The 24,757-nt window shown below is 39.2% G+C and overlaps 1 protein-coding gene across 5 annotated transcripts in view; it reads left to right on the top strand.

Annotated features, from left to right (window-relative positions):
- The window catches only part of atp9b (ATPase phospholipid transporting 9B), a 43,358-nt gene that overhangs the window by 15,413 nt on the left and 3,188 nt on the right, over nucleotides 1–24,757 (top strand). For 3 of the 5 annotated variants that reach the window (XM_014411233.3, XM_014411231.3, XM_024798351.2), the window contains 18 exons: nucleotides 429–480; nucleotides 1,768–1,862; nucleotides 3,482–3,562; nucleotides 5,348–5,423; nucleotides 6,723–6,799; nucleotides 9,614–9,774; nucleotides 10,355–10,497; nucleotides 12,222–12,334; nucleotides 14,080–14,331; nucleotides 17,746–17,907; nucleotides 18,113–18,205; nucleotides 19,806–19,889; nucleotides 20,353–20,523; nucleotides 20,994–21,092; nucleotides 23,127–23,219; nucleotides 23,533–23,677; nucleotides 24,138–24,202; nucleotides 24,417–24,572. In XM_014411233.3, coding sequence (XP_014266719.2) covers nucleotides 429–480; nucleotides 1,768–1,862; nucleotides 3,482–3,562; nucleotides 5,348–5,423; nucleotides 6,723–6,799; nucleotides 9,614–9,774; nucleotides 10,355–10,497; nucleotides 12,222–12,334; nucleotides 14,080–14,331; nucleotides 17,746–17,907; nucleotides 18,113–18,205; nucleotides 19,806–19,889; nucleotides 20,353–20,523; nucleotides 20,994–21,092; nucleotides 23,127–23,219; nucleotides 23,533–23,677; nucleotides 24,138–24,202; nucleotides 24,417–24,572 — 2,118 coding nt within the window. The remainder of the gene's footprint in view (nucleotides 1–428; nucleotides 481–1,767; nucleotides 1,863–3,481; nucleotides 3,563–5,347; nucleotides 5,424–6,722; nucleotides 6,800–9,613; nucleotides 9,775–10,354; nucleotides 10,498–12,221; nucleotides 12,335–14,079; nucleotides 14,332–17,745; nucleotides 17,908–18,112; nucleotides 18,206–19,805; nucleotides 19,890–20,352; nucleotides 20,524–20,993; nucleotides 21,093–23,126; nucleotides 23,220–23,532; nucleotides 23,678–24,137; nucleotides 24,203–24,416; nucleotides 24,573–24,757) is intronic. The other 2 variants (XM_014411234.3, XM_014411232.3) reach the window with 1 other exon arrangement.

The raw sequence follows: 24,757 nt of genomic DNA, 5'->3' as shown, positions 1-24,757 counted from the left end.
ATCTGATTGGCTGCTATTCCCAAACAAATTGGTTTGTTTACTAGGAGTTGGTTTCTGTGCTCAAAACCCCAGAGCTATGCACCTGAAATAACTGTCTGAGGGAAATCCTCTCTCACTGACATCAAACACAGCCAAGAGTATAAAAAAAACTGTCTAAAACAGAGTGTTTAGGGTGAAACTTGTGCTTTTGGGTCCTTTCCTATACACCACTGTTACAGTGATATATGTGAAGTAAAATGGTGAAAAGCACACTAAGTCCATTTTAAAATTTTAAAATTTTCATCATTGCTGTGCATTAGATTCACGTAAAGTGAAGTTCACGTCAGGGTATTGACCATATTTAATTATTCAGGACGATTTGGAGGGGATAGTGCTCAATGACACACCACCTTTAACATTTTCCTCCTTTCTTCTTCTTCTTTTCCTAGAACCAAAGGATTCCTGCAGATATGATTTTCCTGAGGACATCTGAAAAAACTGGTGAGCAGATGAACTCCGGGTCTGTTTTATTTTTTTATTTTTTTATTTTTATTTTTTTAATCAGCCATTGTAAAGCAGGACAAAATATGCTGGAGACGCAAGTAGATCAGCATTACCTGTACACACCTGTAACGGTATGTTTTCCAAAAAAATAACACAAAGAATGCTTACAGTTGAACTTTTGTGTTCTCTGTGGCAGTTCAGCCAGCTGAGTCAAGTGTATTTAGGTGAGAAATGTGACTTTTCCCTACACTTCTAGTCCTTTGACAAGTCACCCTGTGATTCATATGATTTGTTCGGGTGACTGACGATGCAAATTCTAATTAATCAATGAACTGCATCAGATCCTGGCTCTTTTCTGAGTGGCATCATTTCCATCAATCTTTGATATGTCAATAAGCTTGGCAGGAAGTTGTTGATGTCTTTGTCTCTAACTCACATGCCCACACACATCCACATAAAATAACATATTTCTCTTTCGCACACAGGCTCGTATATTTTGTCTTTCACATACTCATATACACCCTCACATCCCAGTGGTGTCACGTGAGAAGCTGACCTGCCATTACTGCAGAGGGAAAGCATGAATCATCCCACTTGTGTTAATGTTTTCCATGATACTTTACCCTCCAGGGATGGTTTATAGTTGCCCTTTTACCCTCTCTGTCAGATAGTTGCTCTCATCCATCAGTTTCATATGTAATATTGCCTCAGATCAATACAGGTCACCACTGCTCAATTTTTATCAGGCTTTGCGGTGTTCACAGCAACCACAGAGGCTTTCTGTTGTGCTACAGGTTCTGTATTAATGCTCAAGTTATTAGATTAAGACAATTTCTATGTGCTGCGAATATGTTTACGTTCTTTAGCACATGGTAATGTGGAAGCATGCTTTTCAAGCATGTTTTTTGGTTCAACAAAGCAGTCTCATGGTTTTGGCCTTTAATTGTTTAATCCACAGGATATACTTTTTAAACTTTGGTCACTGTCAGGTTTCTAAAAATGCAAATGTTAAAAAAGTCTATTGCTAATAAGTAATAACATTATAATGTGTGTTAAAACATGCAAAATGCCACAGAAAAATTGTCATTTTCAGAAGAAAAGCTTTTTGGATTAAACGTGAGTTATAATCTATTTGTCTTATATGGGAAAGTCAATTAACACAACAAACCAGTAAGCATGGCTACATGAATAAGTATCTGTACCCCACTTTCAGTGTGAAAGAGCAATGCAAAGTATGCAATCACAACAACTGTGCAGTCTTTGAGAGCTTTTGTGTTTTTCCAGGTTCGTGTTTTATCAGAACAGATCAGCTGGATGGAGAAACAGACTGGAAACTGAAAGTTGCTGTTGGCTGCACACAACGACTGCCAGCAGTAGGGGTATGGATACGTTAGTGAATCTCTGGTAACAAACTGTCTGTGAATGAGTGTTGAGTTATCACTAACAGCGCTGCTCATCGAATGTCTGTGCTGTGATGGAAACCTAATCACTGATGACAGACGACAGGAATAGTCTGAACCTGACAGCAGCTTCCTTTAACTGGAGATGATACCCAACACTTCAGATTTGAGTTTTTGTTTTTTTGTTGCCACTTAATGCAATCAGATAATTAAAGTTTCAGCAAGTCATTTGATGATTGAGCCACGGCTTCTGTATTGGGTTTCAAGGCACCCGAAGATGGCACAAGCTGTCTTTAGTTGAGCCAGTTTTCGCGTTGTTAACACGCCTCGCTTTTATACTTCATTAAAAGATTGTTCATTTGCCAGAGAATATTAGGAGCTAAAGTAAATTGGTTTGATGCGCTCTCACAACAAGAAGGGTTGCTGACTGAATAGTTGAGGTCCTAACTAATCAAGTATGTCCCCCCCATCTTACGTAGAAACTTTTATAATATAAGCACTAAATTATCATCATGTCTACACCCACTGAGAAGGTATAATAGTTTATATGTTCACAACTCCAGTAAAACATCTGCTAATTATGCTGTTGTTTCTATATTTAAACTAATGACTTTCATCAGGGTCATGTATTGTTCCTCCATCACCATCCACACTTGCTGTCTCTAAATCATCGCTGCACCAACTCTGTGCTTTTGTCTCTAAAATGCTGGAGCAACATAACTCTCCATTGGGGGTTCAGTAAAATAATCTTCCCTGCTCCTCTTTAACCGCTCTGCCCATGTTCTCGATAGGAGAACACTATCTGAGCACAGCTGAGGCCTGCCTAACTGCTGCCGAGGCTCCACGCGCTGCATTCCTGCCTGAATAATTTAATATTTACAATCAATTTTTGTTCCACTAAGAAGGGGGAAGGCTGCTATTGGGTGCTTGACAGGCCTTAGGCTGCAGTCTTATTTGTCAGGGTGACTGAGAGAACAGATGATTGAATGGTCGTGATTCAGTGGTGATTGTTGTGACTTCCTGAGGTTGTTTCCTCCTTTTGTTAAGAAGCCAGATCCTACATTTATGGAAGTGCTGTTATCTTAGTACTCCCTTCATTGACTCTGTTGATTCTCTGTTTGTTTTACTAAATCTTGCCAAAGAAACAAAAGATCATACTAAAGGTTTTGCTCGTGTAGCAAGATCGGTCTTATTTATTTGAGCAACTGTGCTAAAGTTATTATTACACAACACGCTTTATAGTACATCACATATATATTAACTAAGACTTAAGTTCCAGCAATATGTTATTTTAAACAATATTTGCTGCAATATCCAATTATTCTGCTCTAATAGGAATTAGTGAGGCTTTTATTTTCAAATTTAAAGTATATTTTTCTAACATATTTTCACTTCCAAATAAGGTGTTTAGTTTGAGTGCAACAGACTGTAAAATACTGAAATGCTAACACAGTTTTTACTCTCCCTTGAAAACAGCTGGTCTCTTTTCCATTTGTAGTTTTCAGAAGAATTGCTCACTCATATAACCTAGTTAAATGAGGCTGTGTCTCATTTTCAAACTAATTAAATGGCACCTCTGTCGTGTCTTCTTGTCTCAGGATCTCTTCTCTATCAGCGCCTACGTCTACGCCCAGAAGCCTCAGCTGGACATCCACAGTTTCGAGGGGAATTTCACAAGGGTACAGTAGCTCGTTGACATATTTATAACCTGTAAAACAAATCTCAAAGAAATGCAGATTTTTCTATAGAACGTGGATTGACATAGAAGATGTGTATCACCGCAATGTGTTGACAAGTGACAACAATAGGGGCTTGTGTGTCCATCTGGGCCTGTTGTTATCTCCAGCAGGCATGCCTCTTACATCACAGGCAGGTTCTTGCAGCTCCAGCTCTATCCATCCTGTCTTGCTTGTTGCTCAGTGATTTTTTTTTTCCTTTTTTTTTTTTTTTTTTTTTTTTTATTAATAGCAGATTAGCGCAGCCCCCACAGAGAGGAGAGCTCCAGTACAAAGGGGGGCTTTGTGGTCCGTCTTCACTCTTGGCCACACACCAGGCTTAGTGAGCGAGCACTTCCTGCGCTCATTCATCCTCCACGGCCTTCCTTTGCATAGCGTGTGCTTTTAGTCTGAGCAGGATGGGAAAAAAATGGGTTCCCACAGATCCGCAGCAAATGAACTTACCTATTTATGAGAGTTTCTTTCTTTTTTCTTTTTTTTTCCTGAGACGGATATAGTGGCTTTGTTTCTGTGGTCTTCATTGAGACCCTCTGCAGTTATGAACACCGTACTGTGATGCCAATGTCAGAGCGGTCAAGCATTCTGCAAACTGCCATTTATTTTTCATGCACCTCTTCCCATGTTTGAGTGGATTGACAGGATGTGGGTGCTTAGGTATCATAATTATCATATCGGGCAGGCAATTTGAGCCGAAACTGGAGCCTTGACTCTGCACTCCTGACTCAAGCCATTTTCAGCATTTGTCTTTATTTAAGAGAGAAGGGTGAAACGGGGAGGGTGAAACAAGAGGCTCTCAAGGGGCTTATTTATCACTAAAATCTCATCTACTTGAACACTCTATACTGTTTTTTTTTTTTTAAAAGGAGCCTCTATCGCCATGCCAAATCTAGTGAAAGTATAGGTAAGAGGACTACTGTATTGCTATAGTCGGCACAACTGTGCAGGGTGCTTGAGAAAATTAATGGCACAGCAGAGCTCAGCCATCCTGGTCAAGCTATGCACCGTCTGAGCTGGGGTCTCTTAACCATTTCGGTTCTGCCCAAACAAACTTTTCAGCTTTTTCCTTTTAATTATTGTCAAAAAATCTATCAATCAATTGGGAAATGTAGTTTTTTCATTGCAATTTTATTAAATAATGGTTATCAGATAGTACACACTTTTATGTAATAAATCTAAGATCATTATTGTTATTAAAAAATAAAGTGTAGACCCACTGGTGGTGATCTTAGAGCCTCTTGCACAAAACAAAGATTTCAATTATTAGAAATCAGATTAATGTTTTTTACAGTTTGTAAAAGCTGAAATAAAATTTGTCTTCATTATTTTATTTTTGGTGAGAATAAAATGTTTAACTGCAGTAAATTGTCTTTTACTATTAAAGTCACTGGAGTGAAATTCATCTGTGGTGCTACTTTTGTGTTTGTTTGCCTGAGGGCCACACTGAGAAATACTAATTAGAAGGTGGCTAATTGCAGAAATAAATTCACTGCGTCGAGGTATTTCTTTGAAGCTCGAAGCTTCTTTGGTTGAAGTTTTCCATGTCTTAGGATTCTTGTTTGCTTTGTTTTTTCTCACACACAACAAAGTGTCACAAAAGGAAGAAACAAAAAGCATATTAAGTTTGTACTAGTAATATGTAGAATTTAATTTGTATCTAAATATAATTTCATTTCAAACCACCAGTTAAGTTATTTAAAGTCCTAATTATGCCAATTTGTTTATTTGCAGGAAGACACGGACCCACAGATCCATGAGAGTCTCAGCATTGAAAACACTCTTTGGGCCAGCACCGTAGTTGCATCTGGTAAGTAAATGAAAGCTATTGTAGCCTTTTCATTTTTTTAAATTGAAGTGAATCACAAATATATTGCTTTTTAAAAAAACCTCCAGTTTAATTTCACCTTCTGACACTTTTTATTATTGCTAAACATCAACCTAAAGATGTGAATGCATGTCTGTGTAAATGTTTTCAGAAACATGCACTGACTCATATTTCATTTTTCTTATTTTCTAAATTTGTTGCTCACACTTCCTGAGTGCAGTGCTCAAGTTTTGCAAAGAGAATTCATGGGTTTAAACCTTGAGCAATCGGTTTGATTTAATAGATATTTGCTTAATAAAACCCACGATGGAGGTGGTCCTCCTTCAGTTCAGCCAAGCCATTCTGGCAGAAATGGTTGTGTCAGTTGAGAGTGTTTGTGATGCTCCCAGTGATGGCCACAGCATTGATCTGTGGTGTTGCTCTCCCCTCTGGCCTGACCTTGACCAGAAGAGCAAACACACACAGTGGCACAGAAAGCCTGACTTAGACTCGTTACATCATCTCTGCTTAGAAATGTCATTGTCCCTCACAAGACTCTTCCTGACAGACACCTCTCTCCTCTACAGTAGCGTTCAGGGCGTTTGATCTGGCCCAGATCACTGTGTATTCACACGGTTATGGGCCTCAGTCCAGCTGTGACAGGAGAATTAGTTGCTCGCATATTCAGATTGAAGCCCCTCTGCATGCTGAGCCACACAGACCATTTGTCACACTGCTCAATATTTCTGGAGTTAGAAGTCAACAGGAGCAATTCATCACCTTTCTCCTCTGATCCTGTGGCTGCTGGTCTCTGTTGTGCCTGCACTTTACTTTCCTTGTTTTGTTTTTTTTTATCCATTTGTAACTTTCTTGCCATTTTTATAGTTTGGGGATTTCAGAGCCTGTATTTAGGTTTATTAGTGTCTTTGCTCTGCCATTAGGCTCATTTAATATTAATGACTCATTAATCCTTTTTAATAAGGCCACTGTAATGAATTGGCAAATAAAGATGGCAGAGTATTGATCAGCTTTTATGAGCTTCCATAGGGTGGCTGAAGGCCCCGAGTGTCTAAGCGTATTAAACTCCTGTCTGTTGGCTTGAGTGGCAATGAGACAAAACTGCCTCAGCTCAGCCTTATTGTGTTTCCTCTCATGCAGTTCGTCTTACTTGACCAAGATGAGTGTGTGCATGCATATTTGTGTGTGTTGTGTGCGTGTTTGTGTGTCCGTGTGCGTGTGAGATGGTGGGGGTGAGGTTCAGTTAATGAGCAGCATTACTTTCCTTGTCTCTATCTTTGGCAGGCACGGTGATAGGGGTGGTGATCTACACAGGCAAAGAGACCAGAAGCGTACTGAACACGTCCTATGCCAAGAACAAGGTGAATGCTTTTTTTTTGTTTTTTGTAGCTTTGAATCTAAGGTTTTTTTTCTAGTTTCCTATACAAATAATGTCAAGTGGTATACTAGAAATATAATTATAAATATTTAAACTGTTACAATTAACGCTTAATTGTTAAAAATGTCTGAAATTTGCTTAAGATCCTCCTGTTTCCCCCATTTGATTTAGTTACCTCACTAAAATTAAGACAAACGGCAGAAGAAACAATCATAATTTTTTACACTGGATCTAGTTTTGTTTTAAGTGCTTCTGTATTGTATCAAATAATGATTTATTTTGGCTGTTTTTAAAGTCACATTGCTGATGTCAGCAGAATTTTGGACAAAATAAAATGTTCTTGTAAGCATATCCTCTATAGGTTTTAAACCAGCTTGCAAGGTATAACTCAGAAACATGGAGTCCCCTTGTGGTGTTTCCATCATAAACGTTTAAAAGCTCTAGTGGATAAATCACTTCAAACAAAGTATCTTCTATCCCAAATTCTCCTCATGCCATCTCGTTCCCTCTCACCTCTGATCACTAATCAATCACTACGACAAGGTGGTTTTTTAACCTTGACTTTCTAGATAAAGTTGGGCCTGTCAGCGCGAAAGGTCAGTACCATTTGCTAATTAACCAAAAGGGAAATTAACTAACTGAGGATTTAAATGACATTTTCAACACCAAGTTAATCTCATAGAATCCCCATTGAGCGTTTTGTCTCCGGATTGAAGTGAATAATTTTATGCTAAATATACGATTTTACCTGGAAGATGTTTTGGCTAGATAGACAGAGGTCATCTGATAGAGGCAGCAATAAACAAGATCTCAGAGGTTTTTTGTTTTTTTTTCCTTTTCTAGCTAAACTGAATCTACCATGCAGTGACTTTAACACACAAAGTTGTCACTTCCAGCTGTCACCTACTAAAGCTCTCCGTGGCATAACATAACCCCGTCCTGCTGCAGCACCATTTTGACACCAGTGTCTTTTATTTAGAACGCTGATGTGGCCGGTCGAACAGCCGGCCAGTGTTTTGTGTAAGCCCGACAGCTGAGAGGAATTCAATATTTCAAGGAGATGATGTCAGAAGTGCCAATATGGAGACTGGAGATTGGGGGAGAAAGTCGATACAGTGCGGCTAAAGTCACAAGAACGTTTTGGTCTCATATAATCTGTTGTGACACCGACCAGGACGATGCCCGCGCTTGATCAATCTGACAGGACGTCAGGCGTAGATTCACCCTTTGTTGCAGTATAGTTACAAACTCCTGAGTAAAGAGGGAGAACATTGTCATTTGACAAGAGGCCACTTCTCAATAAGGATTCTTTGAAGTTTATATCCAAGTTCCAATACTCAGCTCTCCTCGTGTGTTTCTCAGGGCGAGTTGCTCTGGAAAAATAGAAACCTAAACTTGTTTACTAATTTCTCAAAGATCAATTTTATTTTTCTTGACTTTCTTCTTGGCCAGATTTCTAAGCTTTAACCGTTCACTAAGACTGAAGCTCTGATATTCTTTGGGTTTAATTTCATGAATATTCATGTCCCACGTCTGCAGTCCGTCATCAGATTTCACACACATGCTAAAATACAAGCCACACAGGCAGATCGAATCATTCCTTTCAGTTTTAATGGCTTGGAGATGAATGGAGTAAAATATGCACTTTTATTCATTGATAGCATCTTTAGGTTGAGGTAATTGAGTCCTTTTTCCCCCCTTGACTGAATGAATAATGACTTCATCTGATCCCCGGCAAGGCTTGGAAAATTTAGACTAGCCATTGTTCAAGCAGAAGGCGATCCTTTGCTTTTCAGGCGTGCACTGTTCTCTCTGTCTTAATTTTTCTTCATTTTAATCCACCCAAACCCGCTATTTTTCTCAATAGCTCAACCATGAACCATGTAGTGAGGCACTGGGGTGGGGAGATGCCCACCCGCTCACTCGGACCCCTTCCCCTTTCCCCACTCTGCTACTGGGAGTTTAACACCAACTGATAAATCAGTCACACTGGTCTCCCAGCTCTCCCAGTCCTCAGGGGAATGGTTTTGGTGGGGGTTTAGGCAGTGGAGGAATTTTGCTGCTTTTTATATATGCCTGCCCCCTCCCCTCCTTTTCAGAGCAGTTCCTTTATTTGAGAGAGGAGAGATGTTATGTTCTGCTGTTTTTGTAAGCGTGGTGCGTCAGATGAAAGCCCTCTGTGTACAGGGCTTTGCTGCGAGCACTGCCAGAAAGGGGAAGGGCGCTTCTTTATTTGACATCTTTTTCCCACATGCTTCATTGGCTGGGAGATACACTCGAAAAATAAAAGACAATTCTGACCCCCTTTTTTGTCTGTTTTTCTTGAGAGCCATCTCAATATGGGAACTTTCTCTGTTTTTGAGGCCTTTTGACCTTCTATTTGTTGCACTGAAAGACAATACTTCAGCATGACAATAATGCAATTTGAAGTTTAGCACAAAGTGGCAGCACCAATAAACTTACTTATGCTGTATACACAGTTTGCATGTTAAAATCCTGCAGCTGAGAGTTTGATTGGCTTTGTTTTTGCCCATGTGTCGTATATTGTAAGGTTTTGGTAGCAGATGGGAAAGTAGCAAAGACCCTTTTCTTTTCTTTTTAAGTTGCCAGAAAAGGAATAAGATGTTTTATCTGGCTTTGTATTTCAAGTTAATTGAAAAAGTGTCCTACATTAGAGAAAAATTGCTAAAAACAAATGCCACACTTAATCAGATTTTACAGAAATTACACTCTAATCGATGAAGCATGACAGCTATGTTGTAATCGGCCCATTTTGACGTCTATCTTTTCCCCAAAGGTTGGCCTGCTGGACCTGGAGCTGAACCGTCTCACCAAAGCCCTGTTCCTGGCCCAGGTGGTTCTCTCTGTGGTGATGGTTGCACTGCAAGGGTTTGTGGGTCCTTGGTTCCGCAATCTCTTCCGATTTGTTGTGCTTTTCTCCTACATCATCCCCATCAGGTACAGTCTCAAATACAAACCTCAGATGTCGATCCTCCCACACTGGCAGGTGTAAATGTTCTTACCAAAATAGATATAATGATGATATTATTTTTAATAATATTATTTTAGAAAAAATAATATTTTGAAGCTTGATCTTACAGTACATTCAAAACAGATTTCCTATCAAATCTTTGTGTTCAACGTTAAATAGATTTTTTTTATGTTGAATTTATTTTGCTTCAGTTGTTGAATTCAAAGTATTCTTTTTTTATTTCAGTTAAGGTTTACTAAAACCAGTGAACAGTGGACAAAAGGACAAGTTATTTAAGAAGAAAAAAGAATTAGCCAGTGTTTTCTTATTTCTTAGTTTATGTAGCCTTACTGTGACTGGTGAGACAAAGATACTCTTAAAACTCTTAATCTGTTTTCCCCCTTTTTTCTTTTTCTTTTTCTTTCTCTTTTCTTTTTTTTTTTTTTTTTTTTTTTTTTTTTTTTTGTAGCCATTTTTTCTTTTTATTTGGTCTTTAATACAGTTTTGTTGTTTTACTGGTGGTGGGTTACAGTCATTTTATTTAATTTCGTTTTTTTTTTTGTTTAGTTTGCGTGTAAACTTGGACATGGGAAAGTCGGCCTACGGTTGGATGATAATGAAAGATGAAAACATCCCCGGCACTGTTGTGAGGACCAGCACCATCCCCGAGGAACTGGGCCGGCTTGTCTATCTGCTGACAGACAAGACAGGTAGTGTTTAAGATTTTACTGACAATCCGAGTTTGACTGAAATTATTTGCTTCAAGAGGAGAAATGATTTGGATGCTGGTTTAGGCTGTGCATCTTCAAATGGGAGAGACTGTGGAAGCCTTATCATACCATCAAAGAAGGTGGAGGGTCTACACAAAGTGTGTGACACGTGTGTATTATAGCATTTATGGGTTTTTAATGTTAACATTTTTAAGGTGTCTAGATCCCTACTTGCAGATTAGAAAGTGATGTTACCTGATCAAAGCACATTAACCAAAAGGAAAAACAAAAAAAACTGAGAATGAGACTTTAATGCAGCCACATTAATTTTTCCTTTATGAATTAAGCACATTTGATGATAACTGAAGTAGAAACATTTGACACTGTGGGCATGTGTGAGTTAAAACGGAGAACTGAGGAAAAATCCAGCGTTTTCAGGTGCTTCTCAGGAGTCCTCAAGTTTTCTTATTTCCCTATTGTGGCGTGTTTCACTAATAAACAAATGGCTGCTCTTTTCTAATTCTAGACGGTGTGTCAGAGTGATAAACTCCTGCTGGGGTCCTAATATGCTTCTTTGTCTTCCCCCACTGATCTAGGTAGGAATAGATTAGCTTTAGAGCCTATTTATCCAGGTTGGTAGTTAAAGTACATGGAAAAAAGAACAAACAATCAATCCATTAGAATTGGTTAACTCTGTGCCTCTAATGTTTTTGGAAGTTAGATGCCCTCTAATCAGCTTTACGCTCTATCAGCACACGTTCTGGCAACCAACATCCATTAAACAAGGCCATTGCCCCCATTTTCAAGGATTTTTCTTTTTTCTTTTGCTTTTAGTGTCTGAACATTCACTCAGTCTTTTTGTATGCAGTCTTGTCTGATAGTTAGAAAGGACACGCAGTCCATACTGGTAATGCGATTAGGTCAGTGAGAAGGCAAATGCACTACCCTGCAGGTCCCATGATATATTGGAAACGGTCTTATGAAGACGACCTGTGTGTGTGTGTGTGTGTGTGTGTGTGTGTGTGTGTGTGTGTGTGTGTGTGTGTGTGTGTTTCAGAAAGGCTGAATTTCTCTTAATTTTGCTATTGTATACAGTTGTGTAATAAGAAACTCTGGATGATATAAGGTGGAGACATGGTTTATTTATATAGAGCACAAACCTAACATAAGGTTCTTAGAAGCATAGTCAAATAAACAGATTGTTTTCTGTGCTGTAGTCACAGACCTGCCTCTGGAGATCTAGGTGGTGATCCAAACTTTGCAGGATGGCTGGGAGCACAAGGTGTCAACCTTGAAGGGGATTGCTTGCACATTTAAAGCAAGGACGATTTTAGCTATTAATTTTGGGAAGCGATTAGAGCTTGCACAATAAATAAGGCATCTGATACTGTTGTAGCTTGATGGGTATCTGTGTATATGTAAGATGATACAAGAAGCTGGAGTTCAGAGATGCCAAATTAGGAGCTGCTCAGTTTCTCTCAGGGAGGATTTCATCACAGTTGTGACCAGCAATAACAAAGACTGCGGATTTGTACCGAAAATGTTATTTATGTCTTGTCTTGTTAAAACACATGACATAATGATAGTAAACACAGTACTGATATTCTACACTTGCGATGGGTCTTAAACATTATCTTTTGAGAGTTTGTTGAATTGTGATTCAGGTGCTGTGGATGTTCTGTTTGTTTTATATGGTAATGTCTAAATAATCTTCTGAACTGCAGGCACTCTGACACAAAACGAAATGATATTCAAGCGACTCCACCTGGGAACAGTATCCTATGGCACAGACACCATGGATGAGATCCAAAGCCATATAGTCCAGTCATACGCACAGGTGAGCAACCTTAATGACGTGTGGTTGAGAAAACCCAGCTACTGTTAGTCTGTGTATGTCTTAAGCACCCGAGTTAAAGGCATCTGGACTTTTAAGCCTTTTGGATTAGAGGTAAAATCTCTTCATGAACCTAAAAAAGAAGTCTGGTTGCCTTCAGCTCACCTCCATGCTGATTTGTTTGTGTGCATTAATTGGTGTGAGTGTATTTGTGTATATGAAAATAACGTCCAATATTTTAATTCACTAAAAATAAAATCTATGTAAAAATTTTTAGCACTAATTTTTTTAGCATCCATATTATGAAAAAAGACTTTTTTTTTTCTTTTTTTTCTTTTGTAAATTTCAGAATAATGATTGTTTAGTGTGAGTGTTCGCTCAGTATTACTTTAAAACTATAACACATATGCCTAACGATAGACACTGGGTACACAATTTACTTGACTTTTGAAAATTTGTGCCCAGCATGGGCGCGTATCCAGTTAAAATTAATACTTTTTTTCCCTCAGTGTTTTCCCGCTTATTCCTGCCCCTTTCTGCGGATCAGTTTAATCAATTTTTATATTGAGCTAAGAATAAGTTTTCCAGGAAAGAAGCCCATATTGTCCATTCATCATGCGGCGTCCCTGAGAGACTCCCTGTACTGTAAGCAAGTGTTTCCTCACTGGGTGGCTCAGATCTGGCTGCAGTCTTGACAGAATGATATTGTTCGCTCTCAGCCAGCTCCAAACAGCTGGTCGAGGCTGAAACCATCTGCCCCGCACCCTTATGTCTAATCTCAGCTAATGAAAAATGACTAGTCTTTTTAGCGCAGGACAGCTGAAGCAGTGCTGATCAGCAGTGCCTCTCTCATTTGTGCTATACAATACTTTTTTCTGTACTGTACTGTCACAGTGATGTGTAAAATTTAAAGAGGATCATTTATAATATAGTCTAAAAAAACCCCACCTAAAGGTCTTAATTTAATCACAACTTTTGCCTACAAGTATCTGTTGTACATTTAGAAGAAATCCTCCATTTATATCTGTGACACTGTGTTTATCTGGCTGAATGGCATAATAATCTCTGCCTGTAGATCTTTCAGTCCCTTTAGATAAAGTTTGTGTACTTACTGTACTCCTGTCAGCCCCTTTCTCTGCTCAGCAGGAGTCAAGTCTAATAATAAACCAAAGTCTAATGCTCAGTAGAGTGCAGTCCTCCTGTCAACTACAGCTGGCTCTGTGGACTGTTGTCATGCTCAGTAATCGCACACTTAAACTGATGGTTCTTGTCAAAAGAGATGAAAATGTAAAAGCCCTCAAACCAAATATAACAAGATAGAGACTATGCTGCAGTCCTCTCCTCGCTGTGTCATCTAGCTTGAACAGGTGTGTCAGATTGATAAGAACTAGCTGTTTCTTACTGTGTCTGCAGGGATAAATATATATAAATATACTCCAGATTCAGTTCTTTTAGGCACTGGATCTGGTACCTTGCAAACACATTTTTAGCCATAACTCATGAATTCACATGGATATTTCAATATTTCACAAAAATGTTTAAAAGGATAAAGTGATGACATTTTGTATACAACAGCTCAAAGGTTCATGTAACTGTGCAACACTATGCTGGCCATTGTTCCTTTACTCAGTGCCATAACACAGGAACAGCCGAGCCCAAATCTATAAAGTTCTTTTAAAAAACTAAATATTTAATACAAGTCTGGACAGAAACTGTTGTCAGCTGCAGACTGTTTGTTCTTACTTCAGGCAACTTCCCAGCCATCCAGTGGTAGTGCCACTGGTGCCACGCCATCGCGGAAGACCCAGGCATCAGGCCCAAAGGTTCGTAAGAGCGTTAGCAGCCGGATCCACGAGGCCGTGAAAGCCATCGCCCTGTGCCACAACGTCACACCGGTGTACGAGTCGCATGCCGGAGTAAACGGGGAGACTGAATCTGCAGAAGCCGACCAGGACTTCAGTGATGACAACCGCACGTATCAAGCCTCCAGCCCAGATGAGGTAGATATAAAGCACAGTGGTTATCCTGGTCGTCAAAGATTAGATTATAGCTCTATTTCCACCTCGTATTTAGCAAACTTATCTAATTTGGGTGGGTCACAGTTTTCCTCACTTGTCAAAAACAATATTTTATGACTACTTTGGGTTAACAAAGGTTAACTTGTTGTGATGCAGATTACATTTGGAGTTGGAAGCTGGCAGGGAACGTAAAATAGAAAGCTAATGAATTAAATCAGCACATTGTTAAGATTGAATACCTGTCTGAATTGAACACATTACAGTGCACTACATAAAATTATTTTCTTTACCTTTTAGAGTCCATTTTTTTCTACAGTCACACAGATGTGTTTAAATAATCTGTGTGTGACAAATTGTCACAATACCGCCCTTGTCATGAGTGACGTTTCTGGGTGATTCCCAGCTCATTCAGAGTCTTTGGAAAAACCCATAATATATTTTAAAGTCAGCTTAAATCTTTATTTTAGCACCTTTTAATATTTTTGTAGGAGAAAACATGCATATACTAAACAAAAGGATGCGGAAAAGGGAGATTTTGCTTTTGAAACACTCATTGTAAAAATATTTCTAATCTCTTTCTGTGTCATTTATTAGCCATCCTAAATAATCCTGCTTAGTCATAATTATCATTTCACTGGCAGAAAGTCAAAGGTCATGAACTCTTTTTAGAGGTTAAGCTTTTTAATTGTCTATATTAGCTGCCTGAGAATTTACTGCTGTAACTGAAGGAAGAATGCAGCCCGGTCCCCACGAGGATCCTCAGTGTTTCCTTTCTCCATGTAACACGAGAGCTGGATTACATGGAGAACACATAAAACACAGAAGGAAAACGACAAAAAAAGTCAGGCTTTTGTTTTGTTTTGTTTTTTTTTTAACAGTAGTTTAATGCAGATTGGAGGGGAGTTAATCTACCCTTAAAGGCCCACTGCAGCATTATTGGCATGTTTATCACCACTGACATGTGAAGGTTCGTAAAGCCTATGTGAGACTGGCAGAGTTTCTTTTTACCCCCTGCCACCTTTGGCAATCAAAATAAAGATAAAAGCGTATTAAAAGATAAATCTAATTTTTCTGTTTTACCTGCACTACCTCCCTCCAAGTTGATGGGTATATTTATTTATATCCCCTCTTTCTGCTCTGTCTCTCCTCCCTCTATTGTCTCACACTGCTTGGATTGATCAATATTTAATTTTCTCACTGGGAGGATGAGAGGTGTAGATCTGTGATTGTTGGTAGAACTCTCCCTTCCCCTTTCACTCTCTCCTTTGTTCTTTCTCTGTCTTTCATTTCCCTCTTCTTTTGAATCCTTCGTCTCATTGAATGCAGCATCCGATCTCAGCCGCTATACTTCTCTTAGTTTGTTTGGCCCGCTCATCATTTCGGATATCATAAGCAGTCATAAAGTGGAAGCTACTGGGATCAGAACAAAGATCGTCCGACCTGTGGTCTGATTAGAAAAAAATATTTGAGTGTAGCCTTTAAATGTGTGTGGCTTTTTTTTTCTTTCCTACATTTTGTCACCTTTCAGGAGCTCGTATTAAATTACACACTTGGTCTTTCTGGATTGAGAAGTTTGACAATTATTGTTCAGCTGTCATTAAGATCAGGAAAATTGTGTCACTTCATCTCCAATGCAAGAAAAGAAAAGCATTGCAGCAGCTGCTATTTCACATTTAATATTCTCCTTTATAAAAAATATTTCTTTGCTACTTCCTTTTTAATGGCATACATGCAAGGCACGTCAATTTGATAGTGCCTGATCCTTCCAAGTTTGCAAAATTCTGTTGAAAAGCCAAGAAAAAGAGAAATCTTTGTGAAATTCCCCCTAAGATTCATGTCATGGGAAACACCAGGTTGGATCCATTCAGTTCCTGCAGTTGAAAAGCAGCTGAGCTGGTGGTCACTGGCTATTAATATTTGACTTCTTAGACTCTGTCATAGTGTTGATAATTTTTATTTGGAGCTAAAATCAAAAGCTTTGTGAAGATAACTCTGTGTCAAAAAAAGGTGAGATACATTATGTAAACAATATGAACATGCTGGGACATTGCTTTTTAATTTAGCTTTGCAGATTCTCAGGTAAATCCAATTTCCAGAGTTACAAAAAAAAGAATTTAGGTTCAATTCATTCAGTTCTAAAATCACCAAACTGCAATGCTTCCTCGCTAATTAAATGGTGTCGATTACACCACAATGATAATCAAGTAAATATACTTTTCCTTCCCGTTAAGTTTGCATGTGTCCCTGTGTGCTTATCAATAACAGTTAAAAATGTGTACAAATAGCAGGACGGCTGTGAAGGTTTGTTAAACTGGTTATGCAAGAACTTTTACTCAAATGCAAAAAGAAGACGCAAACTAGACGATTTATAGTTTTGTATTTGGGATAAACAAGTTACCAACAGAAGTTTCTCATGAATCCAGATGCACAATTTCTGCTCTGTCTTGAGATACTCTTTCAAATCTAAAGTGTGTCAAATGATCCCAAAATAAATTGAGCTCTTCAGGGTGCACCCTTTTATGTTACCAGTGACATTACAGCAGAAAAAAGAATTTAACTGTTAAGAGTCCACTTGCCGCTATTGTGATTTACATGGCTGCTAAAACACAGTGAACACAGTTGAAATGATTGATCGTGTTGTTTAAGAACGTCTGCCATTGCAGTAAACTAGTCAGCTGCAGTCGTTTTTTTTAGTAATGTTGTAACACACGCAGTTTGAATCACATGCAATTTGTATCAAAGTTGACAAAGCTTTAAATAGTTTTTGTAGAGCTGATAAAGTAGATTAAAAGGACTCTGTTTAATGTCAGCACATGTTGTGTGTCAATTCATGTGTGTCCATGTGCAGCTATGTGAACACACACACAGGATAATGGCACACAGATGTGTGTTAAGTAAATATAGGCAGCCTTTTTACGGAGCTCAAAGGGGGAGCAGGAGAAATGATGGGGTATTAACAGGAAGTTCTAATTTGTAGGTCGGAGTATAATAACAACCTTTGAGTGAGCAAATTGAAAATGAACCCATTGAGGATTGAGTCGTGTGCAGCTGAACACTCACTCGGGGGCCGCAGTTCCTGCTGAGGGGAAAAAGAGGAAAGAGAAACAGAAAAACACTTATGTGGAGCTGAATGGGAAGAGCTCAGCAGCTCTGGAGATGCCGTAACACACTCTCATCCTTTAAGTGCATGTGAAAGTACATTTAATCAGCTTACATGTTGTCAACTTTCATCATTTTCTTTCCTACATAAAGTGATTTTCTCATTAACCTGTTAGTTTTAGTAAACATTCATCCTAAAATAAAGATTTTAAGTATTTTAATTTGATCCTCAAACATTGTGAACAAGTATATCTTGTCTGCTGTTTTATTAAAGTCAAAGCATCGAATCTTCCTCAGGTGGCGCTGGTGCGGTGGACAGAAAGCGTTGGTTTGACCCTGGTGAACAGAGACCTGACCTCCCTGCAGCTGAAGACTCCCTCTGGACAGATTCTCTCCTTTTACATCCTGCAGATCTTCCCCTTCACCTCTGAGAGCAAAAGGATGGGCATCATTGTTCGGGTGTGTATAATGATATCCTCCTTGTTGTGTGGTCTGAGTCATGCCTGTTTCTGTTATTCCTGCACATAATGAGGGCTAATTTTTAAGATAGGTTTGAACCTAATCTTGTAATTCTGTTTATTGTTGCTTCTGTTTAGCTTAGTTTCCACAGTAATGCCTTCAAATTTAGAAGAAACGTAGCTATTTTTATTTTCCAACTATTTAGGAGGAGTCAACGGGGGATATCACTTTCTACATGAAGGGTGCTGATGTTGCCATGGCGAGCATCGTCCAGTATAACGACTGGTTGGAAGAAGAGGTACAAATTTGAGTCATATTAAAGATTTTACTGGATACTTCCTGTAAATATAGTTTGGACAGAACTGGATCAAAGAAGCGCAAATTCCATTAAAGTTAGTCTTAACCAAATTTTGGTTCAGGATGAGAATCACAACAGTGAGTCGGTGACACTATTTCTGCATTCTTAAGTGTTCCATGTGTTTGCACACGGTTACTATAAGGCAGCACGCTTGGATTGGTGCAGTTTGTCAAATTAGTGCCTCAGCTAGTGCCAGATAAAGACTGTTACCTGATTGGTCTTTCTAAGATTCAGTTTCATTCTAAACACCATTAAAAAGGTCTTGAATATAACTTTGCTTATGCTGAAGGAACCTGGTTTAACTGACTCCCGGATAGGTCCCCGATTTGTAGATCTTTTAGATTGTCACTGCCCGAAATTCTCAATATCTCTGGCTCAGAATTGGAGTTAGGGCTGATGTAACCAGTTTTTCTTCTTGGCTACTTGTAATTACAGTCTATGTAAAAATGGGCAGACAGCATAATTACAGGTTTTGGAGCAGGGACAAGAAACATCGTGCTCTAATCAGTCTGTGCGCATCCTCAAAACATTTTTGTGTGAACTGTTGACGCATGCTGTTCTCACATAACATAATAGTTAAGGGATTGTGGAGCTTTAAATATAAAAGATTTTAAATACAGTTGTTGAACTCAAACTAAATAAATAAAAGTTATGCTGAAAAACACCTGCTTTAAAAATATGTTATGCAATTTCATGTCTTAAAAAGGCATGTTAATTTAATGTATACTAAATGTAGTCTTTCTATAATAAAGATGATACATGTTGAATCTACTGTTTAAGTCTTAAACATTGTCACATGTGGGAACTCTGCCAGTATTTTTCTCATTTGTTTCTACTTATGTGAAGTAATAAAATAACCAACATGAATAACAAATATACGAGAGCTTAGCTGCTTATGGCATCTCTATTAATGGGGACATTTCATCAAAAGATCAACAGGCCACCTACACCAGTTTGGTGGTCGAAGGTCTTGTGCGCATATGTTCATAATTATATTGGCATTATTGAGTCATTTAGCACCAGGGGCAGCTTTTGATTTAATTAGTGACCTAGATAAAGTTGAAGTAATTACAGTATGTCATATTCTTGAACAATGGTGCTAATGATGTCCTGTTGGCCATAATATCCCGTTGTCAGATCAACGCGCTGCAGTTACTCAGCTTGTCAATAACCAATCAAGTGGACAGATTGCCCCTATTGGTGTTTCATATCAAAAATAAACTGCCATCCATCCCTTTGTTTTACTGTGTCCTCTGAATTTCACCACAGGGTATGTTATTCAATATTGATTTCTTTTGGTGTTGGTAACAATATGCTGTTATTGACAGTAGTGTCTGCATGGTGTACTTGCACAGCAGCTGCTCTAATAAAAGAACTTATCTGCCCTAGATTTGATTGAAATTCATCTCAGGGAAACATTCGCAAACATTTATTGTAAATACACAACATCTTCTACTTCAGTCAAGAGCGATGAAGCTTTTGAAAGATACTTGAGACTGAAAACACCCCTGAAATAGATCTCTGATCTCCTTCCTTTCAGTGTGGGAACATGGCCAGAGAGGGCCTGAGGACTCTGGTGGTGGCGAAGAAGTGTTTATCTGAGGAGCAGTATCAGGACTTTGAGGTATGCAGGTTTATCAGTTGTTGGTTTATAAGGAACAATGTGTACCTCTTTAAATCTAATATAGTCTGCTTTGACAGCCCTCCAAATGAAAATCTAAATATGTGTTTTCACTGTACGGTCATTTTTGAGGGTGAAGTTCGTGGTTCCTCTGGACTTTTAACTTACACTTACTGATATAACTGTCATAAACAACATAATGAAAGAAGAGTAGATGAAACAAATGTTTAAGTAACTCATAAAAAAAAGGAATTCTTTGACATTAGTAAACAACCAGAAACCCATCATAATCCTCAGATCACTTTCATGTTTGCCTGTAAATACATTTATTGGTTTTTGTAGTCTCTGCAGTTCAAACTACTCTAAAGGGAGAATAACAGGCGTGTCCACTATTTGCGGTTCTGAAGCTCTGAATCGCTTCATGATTTTATTCGTTATTTTTGTTCGTTCTTCTTTTTTTGTGCAGAATCGCTACAATCAAGCGAAACTGAGTATCCACGATCGAACCCTGAAGGTCGCAGCAGTGGTGGAGAGTCTCGAGCGAGAGATGGAGCTTCTGTGTCTGACTGGTGTGGAAGACCAGCTACAAGCAGACGTCAGGCCCACGCTGGAGCTGCTTAGAAATGCTGGCATCAAGGTCGGTGCAGAAATAAAACTGGACGCCAGACCGATGCTTTTTTTTTTTCGTCAGATCATCTCCACTTTGATTTATTTACTTTGTTGCAGTCCAACAAAACTATTAAAGTAATAGTGACATGGTAGTGTTAGTGCAAGGGAGTAAAAGAAAAAGGTGGAAGAAATAATTAAAAGATTAAAACAACTTAATTTTTCTCAATTGAGACTGAAGAAAAATTCATTTTGCTGCTTGTTAGCATTATGTTTAAACAACAATATTGATACCTTGAAGGAAAGTTGCTTAATAATTACTTCAGGAGGGATAAAAAGCAGGAAAACTATAATATTACACCTAATCAGAATTTGATGTATTTTCATGTTAATTAACCATAAAGTGTTGGAGATAACTGAAGATCTTATTTGTTTAATTTTACTCCATTTTTGTGCTGTTTCTGTAACACTTTGTGTTTCTTCATGTTGTTTTCTTCTCAGATCTGGATGCTGACTGGGGACAAGCTTGAGACGGCTACATGCATCGCTAAAAGCTCTCATTTGGTTTCCAGGAACCAAGACATCCACGTCTTCAGACCGGTACGCTGTTTTATTTGAAAACATGAAGTGTTTGCATAAAAGGACCTGTCGGCTAGTTGGCTGCTTCGCACTCTGGGTGTAACTCAGTTTTTCAGGGAGGGTGGATAAGAGATTATGGTTACCATACCACCTTTATTTTTAAAGCAGTTTAAAATAAAACTACTGTTTTAAATCGCTGTAATAATAATAATTATAATGGATTGCATTTATATAGCGCTTTTCGAGACCCTCAAAGTGCTTTACATTACAATTCGACTACTCATTCACTCTCACATTCACACACTGGTGGAGGCAAGCTACAGTTGTAGCCACAGCTGCCCTGGGGCAGACTGACAGAAGCGAGGCTGCCATATCGGCCCCTCTGGCCAACACCAGTAGGTGTCTTGCCCAGGGACACAACAACCAGGACAGACAGAGCTGGGGATCGAACCGGCAACCTTCAGGTTACGAGATGAGCTTCCAAACCCCCTGAACCACATATACAAATAGCATAAACAATAAAACATGTTAAAAATTAGGGAATTAGAAAAAATAGTAAAACAAATAGAGTCAATCTCTTAAAATGTGCCAAAGGCTTCAGCAAATAAATATGTTTTAAGAAGAGTTATAAACTCAGAAAGAGCAGAGGTCTGCCTAACGTGCAAGGGCCAATCATGCTACAACTTTGGAGCAGCTACAGCAAAAGCACGGTCACCTCTAAATTTACCCTTGGTGTTTGGCACCTTAAAGAGCTGCTGATTGGCAGACCTAAGGGAGTGGGCAGGTGTGTATGGCTGTATTAAAAACTACCGTATTTCCCGGACTACAAAGCGCACCTGAATATTAGCCGCACAAGCTAAAATCAGGGGAAAATCCTGTTTTGTACATACATTAGCCGCACCTGACTAAAAGCCGCAGGTGTTTCAATGTTGACTTATCATATGTAAGAGAATATGCACAAAGGGAATTGTCAGGAAAGAGATGGCTGTTTGGAGACACACCCCTTTTATTAATATTTTGAAAAACAAGTTATGGGTACATATTTGCACATGTAGTACATAACAGTAACCTACAGCACACCAGAAAAATAGATTCGGACTACCTTTTAGGCTCAGGTGCAGTGACACAGCTTTAACAAGAAGAAAAGTCAGTCATTCACCATCTTTCTCTTCTTCCTGCGCTCTAAAACCACCAAAGTCCTCTTCTCCAATGTCGGAAACGAACAGGCTCAGGATGGCTTCGTCATCCACTCTCCGCTTCTCTCCTTCGTTGTCACTTTCAAAACCAAAGAAATCCTCGTTGTCAGTGTCAGAGTCGAACACCCTCAGAAGGGCCGTGGCGGTGTCCTCCTCTCCATCATGCAGCAGTCCAGCCCTTCAAAATCCGTTGGTGATCGTGGATGTTTTCGCACTTTTCCACGCTGTCAGAATCCACTGGTGGAGTTGGGCATAACTTGCTTTTCGCAAGTTTATCGCCGCTCGTCATCCACGCCTCCCGCTGAATGCGTAGCGCTACTTTGAAGTTTGTTTTTCGCGCTACTTCGTACGGCACTACGTTGCCTGGTGGACGGACATGTGACTAACATACCACTCTTGAACCCCGATCCTTCCGCCAGGCAACGTAGTGCCGTACAACAGCGGAACAAACAAAACAAATCGTCTTACGATATGACAAAAATCATGGAAAATCCATAGAAAAGCCGCACCTGACTAAAAGCCGCAGGGTTCAAAGCTTGTGCAAAAAGTAGCGGCTTATAGCCCGACAATTACGGTACTTTTCTATCCACTTTTCTAAAAGCATATATATTATGTTAGCTCTTCATTTCACGATTGCATTTTGCCTCTATACAGACTGTCTACCTGCATGTAAGAGAAGCCTGCCTGCCTGATTAGTAGAAATGTGTCTATAAGTAAACTTCAAAGAGTAAATGGAAAGCTTATGGCAGTCTTGTCCACTTTGCATTTTCCAAAACAGATAGCTGTTCACTAAGATTAAATGTGCGATAACAAAAAGCCTAAATGATCTTGTGGATAATTGTATTGTGTGGCTCTCAAGCAGGTCTCAAACAGAGGAGAGGCCCATCTGGAGCTGAACGCCTTCAGAAGGAAACATGACTGTGCTCTGGTCATCTCAGGAGACTCCTTAGAGGTACTACAGCGCAGTGCAGTGACGCTTGCACAGCCGATGATGTTGAGGGTGTACTTCTTAGCCAAAACGAACACTTTGGAGTTCACCCAAGAAGTGGAGGAGTTGGAGAGGGAAAGATAATAAAAACAACTGGAACAGTGAGCTGAATTTAAAAAAAAAATAAAAAATAAAAAAATGAAGTTAAGCAGGAATTTAACATTTTCACTGTGTTTTCTGGTCAACAAGTTAATTTATGTCACACAACCTTTGGGTTTTTTTTGTTTTTTTTGTTAGTTTTTTTTAAATGTATGCTACTTCCTTTGTGGTGCTACAGGTGTGTCTGAGGTACTATGAGCACGAGTTTGTGGAGCTGGCGTGTCAGTGTCCGGCGGTGGTCTGCTGTCGCTGCTCTCCAACTCAGAAAGCTCAAATCGTCAGACTCCTCCAACAGCACACAGCCAACAGAACCTGCGCCATAGGTAAGTGTTGACAGATATAGGGGCGGCAGACCTGCTTGCCCACAAGGCATTTGGCTACGATCCACGGACAGCCTGGGAAAATCTGTTAGCGGGAGAAAATATCTGTGTGAATTTAGCCCCATCTTTTCGAGAGGAAAGTGTTTACCATTTATAAAACTCTGGTGAACAGACAAATTAAACCAGACCGATTTCATACTCGTGTTTGGGATACAAGCTGAACTGGTTTGTAAAATGCTTCAGAGAAAAACACATAATTTCACAGTCTCTTAACCGTCCCATCCCAGATGTGACCATTTAACATCACTGATTTTAGTTGGGTTAGAGGAAGATTCATGTGGTCTTAGACAGAGTATTACTGCATGTGTCCACAAGATGGCAGTGAAAACTCACTGATTTAAAAATGCCCATTCCAGCTGCTACTTCTAGAAACTGCATCATGTAATTTGTAATTTTGTGGCAGGTGATGGAGGAAATGATGTCAGTATGATCCAGGCTGCAGACTGTGGCATCGGGATTGAAGGAAAGGTAAAGCCTGCTGCACATTTCATTCAGACCTTGTGTGTCTTATCCTGGATTAGGTCCAATAACTTAATTTGGTCATAAAAACTCTAAAAACCTTGACTCAGATCCCTCAGTTATAAAACTGGTAAAACGAAGTGGCATGTCTTTAAATGTGAAGAAAAAAGAAAACGGTTGTTCTACTTTAGCTTAGCATCTTTATTCTGTTTGTTTCACATAGGAAGGGAAGCAGGCGTCGCTGGCTGCAGACTTCTCCATCACTCAGTTTAAGCACATTGGCCGCCTGCTCATGGTTCACGGCAGGAACAGCTACAAGCGTTCTGCAGCGCTTGGCCAGTTTGTCATGCACAGGGGCATGATCATCTCCACCATGCAGGTACAGCGATAGTTAAATTAAAACACAGACAAAACACTACAAATGCTGTATGTTTCTTGTTACATATTTTGAGCCTATATTTTGCTTTTGATCGTTCCTAATGAGTTCATCATGAAAGTTGTTTTGCGGTTAAAACGAAATTACAAATTCCCCACAGCGGGGACATTAAAATTCCTCATTTGGTG

The sequence above is a fragment of the Maylandia zebra genome, linkage group LG22 (assembly GCF_041146795.1).
Source record: "Maylandia zebra isolate NMK-2024a linkage group LG22, Mzebra_GT3a, whole genome shotgun sequence".
Lineage (NCBI taxonomy): Eukaryota > Metazoa > Chordata > Actinopteri > Cichliformes > Cichlidae > Maylandia > Maylandia zebra.
This window is presented reverse-complemented; position numbering and strand designations above follow the sequence as displayed.